This window comes from Kryptolebias marmoratus, linkage group LG1 (genome assembly GCF_001649575.2).
Source record: "Kryptolebias marmoratus isolate JLee-2015 linkage group LG1, ASM164957v2, whole genome shotgun sequence".
Lineage (NCBI taxonomy): Eukaryota > Metazoa > Chordata > Actinopteri > Cyprinodontiformes > Rivulidae > Kryptolebias > Kryptolebias marmoratus.
Genome location: NC_051430.1, coordinates 34,847,935 through 34,857,764, shown reverse-complemented (window position 1 = coordinate 34,857,764; position 9,830 = coordinate 34,847,935). Strand labels below are relative to the sequence as shown.

The 9,830-nt window shown below is 40.3% G+C and overlaps 2 protein-coding genes across 3 annotated transcripts in view; both read left to right on the top strand.

Moving 5' to 3' along the window:
• The window catches only part of LOC108244977 (angiopoietin-related protein 5-like), a 19,249-nt gene that overhangs the window by 4,529 nt on the left and 4,890 nt on the right, over window positions 1-9,830 (top strand). The gene's annotated exons all lie outside the window — the stretch shown is intronic.
• On the top strand, window positions 706-5,983 carry LOC108228953 (NXPE family member 3). 2 transcript variants are annotated; one of them, XM_017404599.3, is made up of 7 exons: window positions 706-859; window positions 925-951; window positions 1,878-2,312; window positions 2,945-3,240; window positions 4,545-4,615; window positions 4,838-5,032; window positions 5,113-5,983. In XM_017404599.3, the coding sequence occupies exons 1-7, from the start codon at window positions 731-733 to the stop codon at window positions 5,652-5,654; spliced, it is 1,695 nt and encodes a 564-aa protein (XP_017260088.1). In that variant the 5' UTR covers window positions 706-730; the 3' UTR covers window positions 5,655-5,983. The 2 variants fall into 2 exon arrangements, with proteins under 2 accessions (XP_017260088.1, XP_017260089.1); XM_017404600.3 differs by lacking the exon at window positions 925-951.

The following is a 9,830-nucleotide window of genomic DNA, read 5'->3' as shown; positions in this document are numbered from 1 at the left end:
TTCAGTCAGGCGGTGTTCAGCTCATGCTGCAGTCTGGTTTCTCCTCTTTGTGTTCTTGGTATGTTTTCATTGCTGCCTTGTCAGCCTTTTGCTGAACAAATACTCGAACACTCCTGTGTTGGCGTACATTCAAGGTTCAACCCCATAAATTGTGACACAGATTTTAAAAAATCTGATTCATCCATTTTCTTTACCCATTTCTCCATTAAGGTCATAGGGAGCTGGTGCCTATCTCCAGCAGTCACTCTGCAAGAGGCGGGGGACACCCTGGACAGGTTGCAAGTCCATCACAGGGACATATAGAGACAAACGAGACAAACAACCATTCATGCGCTCACTCACACTTAGGGTCAATTTTAGAGTTACTAATTTACATGCATGTTTTTGATCTGTGGGAGGAAACCAGAGCACCAATGGAGAACAAACTCCACCCAGGAAGGCCCCAGGTCAGGACAGCTCTAACCACTGCACCACCGTACCACCCGCTTCCTTAACCCTTTTCCCATATTGTCACTTGGGATTAAAAAGCTTAACTTGGCGAATTTAATTCATTAATAAACGTTCTCAAAATAAAACAAACCCATTTTTGTTGTGAATAAAAACACAATTTCTTTACTTTAGTAAACTGACAGCAATAGATTATTTTTCCACAATAAGTAATTGTATTTCTCTTTTGCTTTCTTTGTTTTGTTCCTTTTTAACACAGTTCCAGTTGACGTCTTTGCTGACGATGAAAGGCAGAGTTCATCCAAAACTTCACTATTTTGGCCTCATCGTCCTGTTCCTGGCAATGAGTGTCATATTATTCACGCTGTATAACAGGACCTTTATTGATCTGAGCGTCTCTAAAGTAGCACAAGTGAGTATTGGTCATGATTAAAACATTAAATATAAAATCGTTTGAGTTTTTTCTTTTGTTTACAGGAAATCTTACCACAAGACCAAACTAACGTGAGTCTCAAATATTTTTAACTCTATAAAAGAGCGGAAAACAGGAACATCAAACAAATAAAGCAATAAACAAAGTTTAACTCTCAACCGGTCTGACTCACCATCGCCCCATAATGACGAGTTCCAACCAAAATGGAGGCAAATATTCAACTTCCATTCAAAAAAAAATTACTGAATGGTGGAATTTGAACTTGAGATAATAGAACAGAATATCACAATGTGCCAACACAAAAAACCCCAAAACAAAACAAGTTTAATACCAAACCAAAACGACCAGCAGGTGGCGATGCTAGCCAGAGAAATATTCCCTTTTAGGCTCATTTAGCTCAGTGGTTCCCACGCTGTTGTCCCACATTGACATTCCCAAATGTTGGCAAGTATGTTTTATTAAAACCAAAACTGTGATATAAGATTTTCAAAATATCAACTCTAAGAAACGACTCTTTGAGACAGTCAGTCAAAAACCTTTGACTAGAAGAGTGAAACTTGGAATTAAGGTGTGCAAAGCATTATGGTATTCTGGACAGAATCCATTCCCTTGATAGAAACCTGGGAAACCTAAATCCTGACTCCCACCAAATGAATACTTGCTGTAGCTCTCATTGACAATTCGATAGCACTTTACCGTTCTGCTAATCCAAGGGTGGGCATTCCTGGTCCTCGAGGGCCACCGTCCTGCAGGTTTTACCTGTTCCTCTGCTCCAACACCTGATTTGAATCAATGGCTGATTAACAGGCTTCTGCAGAACATGAAGAGGTTATTTAACCATGAATCAGGTGTGTTGAAGCAGAGAAACAAGGAAAACCTGCAGGATGGTGGCCCTGAGGACCAGGATTGGAGACCCCTGTGCTAATCCATACTTTGTACTGTACCTGTGTGAGTATGGTCCTTAATTTGTTTGACCTTTCTCAACCTTTGTCTTCAGAAAAAAATCAACTCCAAATGTACTCCAGCTGTTTCCACTGCTCCTCACGTGACCAAACTTGGATGCTCTTTCTATCCACTGTTTCCAAAAGAGACTGCCGAGGTAGACCTTCTACGAGACCTAGTCGCTTGGCCTGAAACTCCACCTGTCCCTTCTAATTTTTCTCTGAATAAGACTAGTGATCCGGCTCATAGCTCCTTCACCATTCTCCCACAGAAGGGAGCAGGAAGTTGGCATGTAGGGGATGAACTGGAAGTTTTGATACAAATTTGCGACTTTCACGGTGAGCCCAAGAAATCCGGTGGAGATGTCATACTCGCCCGGCTGCACAACCCTGCGCTGTCTGCAGGCGTGGCAGGGCAAGTGCTGGACCATCGCAACGGATCCTACTCTGCTGTGTTCGCTTTGCCCTGGGAAGGAAGTGCACAGGTTGAGGTAATGCTAAAAACATTCAGTCACCAAAACACTTCATTCTAAGTTGGCTTGAACCACTGCACAAAGGCAAATCTATGTCTAACACCCAAGAAACTTCTACAAAATGTGCTCAAGTTTAATTTTTAATCCTCCAAACCAGTTGCCAGTATTCATAGTCAGTTTGCCTTTTGAGAATTTAAAAGTAAAATGATGGAAATTGGACCAGAACATCTTTTTTGTTTAATTGAGCTCATGTTTAAAAGATCAGTGGTGTCCATTCCTGGTCCTGGAGGGCCGCTGTCCTGCATGTTTTAGGTGTTTCTCTGTTTTGACACAACTGATTTGAATTAATGGGTGATCAACAGGCTTCTGCAGAACTTGAAGACCTGCTGAAGGGAAACAACTAAAACCTGTAGGACAGTGGCCCTCCAGGACCAGGATTGGAGACCACTTCTCTAAATGGTTTTAAATGCCAATTGTCACAAATTTGCATAACTGGCACAGTTACTGTATTGTTGCTGCTCAGGAAGACTATTTAGCAATCTGGAAGTATACATGAATATGTATTTTAAATTTGTTATCAATCCTATTTACCTAAAAAGGAATCTCATTGTTGGACTTTTGGTGAAAATTCTTTATCTCTGTTCAAACAGGTGACCCTCGTTCACCCCAGCGAGGCCGTCACCGTGCTGCAAAAACTGACTCGAGAGCAGCCTGACAGAATTTATTTCAAAAGCCTCTTTCGTTCGGGCTCAGTCACTGAAACGACCACCTGTAACGTGTGCCTTGAGACAACCCAGCAGAATCTGTGCAACTACACCAATGTCTACACGGGTGACCGGTGGTTCTGCTACAAACCAAAGAAGTTAGACTGTGATGCCAGGACCACCCACTACAAAGGAGGATTCAATCAAAACCTCAAGCCCTTAGAGGAGAAACTCTTTCAAAGGCGAGTGCAAAAGCAGTTTGGAAGTTGGTTGCACACTGAACGGGAAAACACACTCCGAGAGCTCAAACCTCTGCCAAGGCCGTAACGCCTGTCTGCTTGAAATCCTTTAAAGAAATTCTTGAATCCGGATCACCACCAAAATGTAATCACTTGATCCTTTTCCTGAAAACGTCATCAAAATCCATTCATAACTATCTGAGTAATCTCGTGCACAGACAAACATAACCTCTTTGGTCGAGGTTATTACAGCAAATTTAAAACATACCTTAAAGATCAAAAGTGAAACTGTGTATTCATGTTTTTGTGTAAATGACAAACTTCTTATACAACTTGGTTTTCTCTTGAGCAGGGGTGTCAGACTCCAGGCCTCGAGGCTCCGCTGTCCTGGAGGTTTTAGGTGTTTCTGCTCCAACACACCTGATTTAAATGGTTTAATCACCTCCTCACCAAATCATCAGGTTCTCCAGACGCACAGCAACAAGTCGTCCATTTAAACCAGGTGTTTTAAAGCAAGAACACGTCTAAAACATGCAGGAGAGCGACCCCCGAGGAGCGGGGTTAGACACCTGTGCTCTAGAGTCACAAAACCAAAAGCTGGAATGAAAACTGAAGTCTAGCGTGCCACATTTATTTGCATGTAAACGGTTACCTTGATTTGCTGACAGCAAGATTCACGTGCACAATGACCAACCGCATCAATTATAACTGAACTTTATGCCTGTCTAAGGTGTCAGGGAATTCAGTTGACAAACTGAATGTAAAGGTGTCTGAATTACAACAACTGAGTGAGGTTTTTGCTTTCCAAACTGCTTGGCTAATTGTTAAATGCATAGTATCTCCTATTATACTCCCTAATAGCAAAGGTGACTCAACAATAATGTTACACAATCTCATCCTACGCTATGTAAACACTCCATCTGCACTGCCATGGTATTGTCTGTACTTGCGGTGCTTTTGTGCGTCGTAGGCATTTCCATTGTTTGTTTTCAGATCCATTTTGTTACAGCTGTGTATCAGTGGTGTGGTCCTTTGTGTTCTTGACAGTATATAAGTATATGTGGCATTGTAAGAGTACCAACAAAGTCTGCACTGTTATGCCACATACAGTTATGTCACATGTACTCATGCTAACGCCAGAGAACACTGGAACTTCTCCCAAACTTCAACTCAACACATAAGCATTAAGAAAACATGCATATGTAAAAGGGCACAGAAAAAAACTAAATGGTTACGATGATGTTACAGATATCCTTACAGATTTATAATCAATATGTCTAAAATACATTTTTTGTGCTTTGCTTTAGCAATGTCAACATGAAAGTCTCCATTCCAGCTGTAGGACCTGCAAACATCACTGTGTTGCCAAAACTGAAAGGTAAAATCTAATTTATACCAGAATCACCAGAATGTTAGGAAATTTGAATATTATGCTGCAGATTGCTTGCACAAGAGGACCAACATAAAAAATATACATACTAATAAACAAACAAAAAAAACCCGTTCTTGCAAAATGGGTCAGAATGAACACACATAATTTTGGTGTGCACTAATCTACCAATCACACCCATCTTTCTTTTTTTATCCTCATATCAATCAGAGGAAAACAGAACTGCAAAGACAAGACGCTCTGGCTATTACTACCAGGGTGCGTGGCGAGCGTTAGATGGCACCACAGTTCAGCAGTTCAACAACTCTGCTGCAATCAGCCAGTGCCTGAAAGGAAAAGTGGTCCACATGTTTGGAGACTCTACAATCAGGCAGTGGTTTGAATACTTTGTCAAATCGGTACCAGGTATGTCCCCAGCAGAATTATTTGATGATATTTGGGTTATTTTATTTTGTCTAATTTATTCTCTTTGTCATCTTTTTTAGATCTCAAGGAGTTTAACCTGAAAAACTCTAAGCAAAATGGACCATTCATGGCTTTGGACTATGCAAGAAACACCCTAGTGACATTCCGGTGCCACGGCCCTCCCATCCGCTTCTCCAGTATCCTGGTCACTCAGCTGCGGTATATTGCCAATGAATTAGACGGTTTAAAAGGAGGCACAGACACTGTTGTGGTTATTGGCATTTGGTCGCACTTTAGCACCTTTCCTATTGAGGTTTACATTAAACGGCTGCTGAGCATTAGGAAGTCTGTGATGCGGCTGCTGGCTAGGGCTCCAACTACACAGGTTGTCATACGGACTGCAAATCCCAAATCATTAACGCTGTATGAGGCGCTGACCAACAGTGACTGGTATTCGATACAACGGGATAAGGTGCTCAGGGAAATATTTAAAGGAGTGAAAGTCAGACTACTGGATGCCTGGGAAATGACTCTTGCCCACCATCTGCCACACAACCTCCACCCAGAACCTCCTATAATCAAGAATATGATTGATGTTCTTTTGTCTTACATTTGCTTCTGAGCTTGAAATTTTAGGTGACTAAAATTGAACAAGATTTTAGGATTGGGTTTACTTTGGATATTTTGTAACCACTGGTGATTGAGCACATTTTCTTATGAAAATCAGACAACCTTCCAATAAACAGACTAAGACCAAAGCAGTTTAAGTATTTAAGTTGCCATGACGTTTCATGCATTGGATTAGTTTGCAAACAATCTATCAGGAAAAGCTTTTACATAATATTTAATCCTTCTACATGTCATTATGTTTTTGACCGCTTTCACTTGGCAGTATCAATCTGCCAAGTTGGCAGTATGTTGGCATTATACAATCCCTCCAGGATTTCGCAGGCATTTTCCTAAAAGTTGCAATAAAAAGTTGTGATTTTTTAAAAACTAAAATCAATAAACAACCATAACTTTTAATATATAAACCAAAAATCCTTCCTAGTTTTGTAAGATAATTCCCAACAAACATTGCCATTCTCAAAAGGTGCTTTATTTGAGAACTTTGATAGCTTCTAAACTGACATTCATGAGCATTTCTGGATTGTCCCTGGTCTGCAGCTCTCCTCACATGTTTTGCAGACACAAAGTGTTTGTCGATGCGTTTATGTTCCAGGTTTATGCCTGACGAAGCATAATGGACAGGTTTTTCAAATGTATTGATGATAGCAAAGTTGAATAGTGTTATAAATAATAAAAAAAGAAATATGTTTGAAATAACACTGACAGCAAAAAATACTCTTCCATAGTACTGAACTAAAAATAAAAAATTACACAAAAGTATTTCACTGTAAAGATGGTTTGTAGTTTGTTTTGTTGCAACCTAAAGTGTGCAACAAATTTGAATTTGTAGGAAAATGTGACTTTACAAAACATCCGATCTCTTCAACACAAGAGTTGTGCTATTGGATTAGTGTCAGAAATGATAAGAAAGGCGAGAAGACTCAGCTGGTTTTGCTTTTTTAATACGAAAAAAAGTCAACCAGAAAACCGCAGAGACGAGACCATTCCCAAGAGGCAAGAGAATGGTTTTAAACAAGTTCACGGAGCTTCTCAAAGGTACAAGGATACCAACAATGTCAGAATCAGTGGAAAAACAGGCTGACCTGGCATCAGAATGGGATTAGACATGTTAAATCCTTATTTGCCACCACAATATCGTTGCTACAATTGTGTCACACAGGAATTCAGAAGGCATATATCAGTGACAACATTCTTTATCTTTTATCCTCTGACGAACAACTCAGGTGAAGAAAAACTCCCATCAGCGGCCAAAGTAGAAACATGGATATAAATTGCTTTTCATGGTTAGAAGCATAAACCCAGTGAGGGCAGTAAATCTAACTTTTCACATTCTCTAACCAGCATTTTTTCTTTGAAGATGCAAGCATGACTGTAAATAGTGCATCAACTTAAGATGGTGTTTTGTTTTGGTTGTTCTGAGACTTGATCATCATTCTGGTGGCCTTGGCTGAATAAGGTGCAGGAGGTTTCCAGGTGAGCCAGTGGAGGCCTGAAGCCCAACCGATGTGTTCACCTGAAGGNCAAAACAGCTGCAGCTGGGGGGGAAACTGGTTTGCTGAAATCTTTGTGGGCAAATGTGAAGCATTAGCGCACATTTTGGCTTCGGTCGCTGCTCCTGCACGCTGCCGGCATTCTGATGTTAACAGGAAGTGACGTCACGTGTCTTCTTCCTGAGTTATTTGGGCTTATTTTGATCAAAGTTGCAGGAAAGTTGCAATGTTTTGGGCAAAGTTGCAAAAAGTTGCGATTTTGCAGGGTTTGCTTGATTTTGCGTTAATAGTTGCGATCGCAACATCGCGAAATCCTGGAGGGTCTGACTATATATATCATCGTATGCAAACCCCTCACAAACTTGTTCAAGCTTGTCTGGGTTAGATGGGAGCTATAGCAGCGATTTTAGGTCCTCAACAGAGGACAGGTTTAGGATCAAACTTGGCTGGATCACTTGAGGATTTTACCCACGTTTGCTGTAAGCAACTTGTGTGTTTTCCTGTTTGCCTGCTTGAGGTCATTCTGTTGATACGATGTAAATCTTTGCCTTGATGCCGACTTATTTCACAAAACAGTTCTGCGATGCGGCTGCAGAGGCGAGTCTCTCTTTAATCTGCTTTTGGCTGTTCATGAATCACCAATCAAAACCTAGTTAGATTTAGGCAGTAACAAAAATACCCTCTCTGACAATGAAGGATGAGCACTAATGTGGTCAAACAGATTTTGGAGTTACGGTCACATGGCTGGTCCCATGTCCCAGTTAATCACTCCTGTCTTAATGCCAACACTTATGTCCTCTGGTGCCCGTTTTAGACCGACAAGGTCTTCGCAACCTGGATCATTTATGTTTGTATAAAGCAGAGGTGTCCAATCCTGGTCCTCAGGGCCTCCATCCTGCAGGTTTTCCTTGTTCCTCTGCTCCAACACACCTGATCTGAATCAATGGGTGATTAACAGGCTTCTGCAGAACATGAAGAGGTGATTTAACCTCTGAATCAGGTGTTGGAGCAGAGAAACAAGGAAAACCTGCAGGATGGAGGCCCTGAGGACCAGGATTGGACACCCCTGGTATAAGCCAATCACTGGTCTGATTCTGAACCAAACAACATCCAACAATTTGTTTTTAATTACAAACCATTTGTTTGTAATTTTACACATTTTAGGTGAATATGCAACAAAGCTCCTGAGCCTCATGCAGCTAAATTCACACGGCACATCTTCTGTTTGCCTGAGAAACGAGGGACACGGATATAAAGAATTATCGGACAAGTTGTTTTTCAGGAAGTTCACAGCTGTCCCAGTTATACAGCGTTAGCCACCTGCTATTTGTTTTTTCGAGATAAATTCCAACATGAGTTATGCGATCCTGTTTTTTCACTGGTGCACACACTGAGAGAAGAAAACAAGGCCACCAAAGACCAAAAAGTTTGCAGGTCAAAGGTGACAGTCAGGGAGAAAGTGGAGCATGAAGAATTATTTTATTTGGCTGCTAATTTTCCTCCTTCTATTGGTTGTTTTAACTCATATTCACCAATAAGCAGTTGTTTAAATTTATATTTCTGTTGGTCAAATGTGAGCAAAAGATCAACTGAAACCAATTTTTTAAAATGAATAAGACGACTTGGTGGGATTGAAGGGCCTGAGTAACTTCTCAGGAATTACTTTAACTGTACAAAAAAATAAAAAAAAAATGGAATATTCTTTCTAAGAACCACAGCAAACCTCTGATAAGACAATTTTGAGAGAGGTAAAAATACTTTTTTTGTGCAATATCATTCTAATAAAATATTTTTGACAGAATGTATAAATGCTGTTGTTGTTAAATAGTTTGTTTCTAATTACAGGCTGAGTAGAAACTGAGGTCTTTGGGATGTTGGCTTCTGTGGACAAATGTTTAAAACAAAACCTGCAAACTAAGTTACTTCTATGCAAAATATAAAATAACTGTATCATTGTGGTGAATTATGGTGAAACAGATGCAGAATAAAATGATAATTTAAGGTATGTGATCTTTTTTAATTTCAAATATCCAATGAAAGTGACAGATTTTGTCTTCCATGGGTCTTATTTACCTTAAATTAATTAATTGGCTTTGTTATTGCATGTCGTTGTGAAAGGCGGGCAATCATGTAATCGCTTCGTCGGCGTGCATCTGTTCTTGTATAAAAACTCAAACGGCTGTAACTCAGTCAGTTTTACAAATACTGAGCTAAAATTTGGTGTGGTAGTAGCTGAGAGTCCTCTCCAACACATACCCTCAGCTCAAACAATTCATGCAATATGGCATGAGACTGCGCCTAACTCAACAAACTAATTCACCAGGACAGTGAAATTGTGAAACTACAACTGAAGGAGGGAGAGATGAATTAGTCATTAGACAATTTTTCAAACCCACGGCAGAAAAGGGTTGTTCAGTAATAAATTCAGGATAGTTTCTCACTGGTCTGCAACTGTTGGACATTAGTTGGACATTTAAAGTTGTGAAAAAATGATGAGAAAAAAAAGCAGATTTTTTGTTGCAATAACGCTAAATTCTCAGACCCTCCAGGATTCCGCGATGTTGCGATTGCAACTATTAACGCAAAATCAAGCAAACCCTGCGAAATCGCAACTTTTTGCAACTTTGCCCAAAACACCACAACTTTCCCACAACTTTAACCCAATATTTATTGTTTCT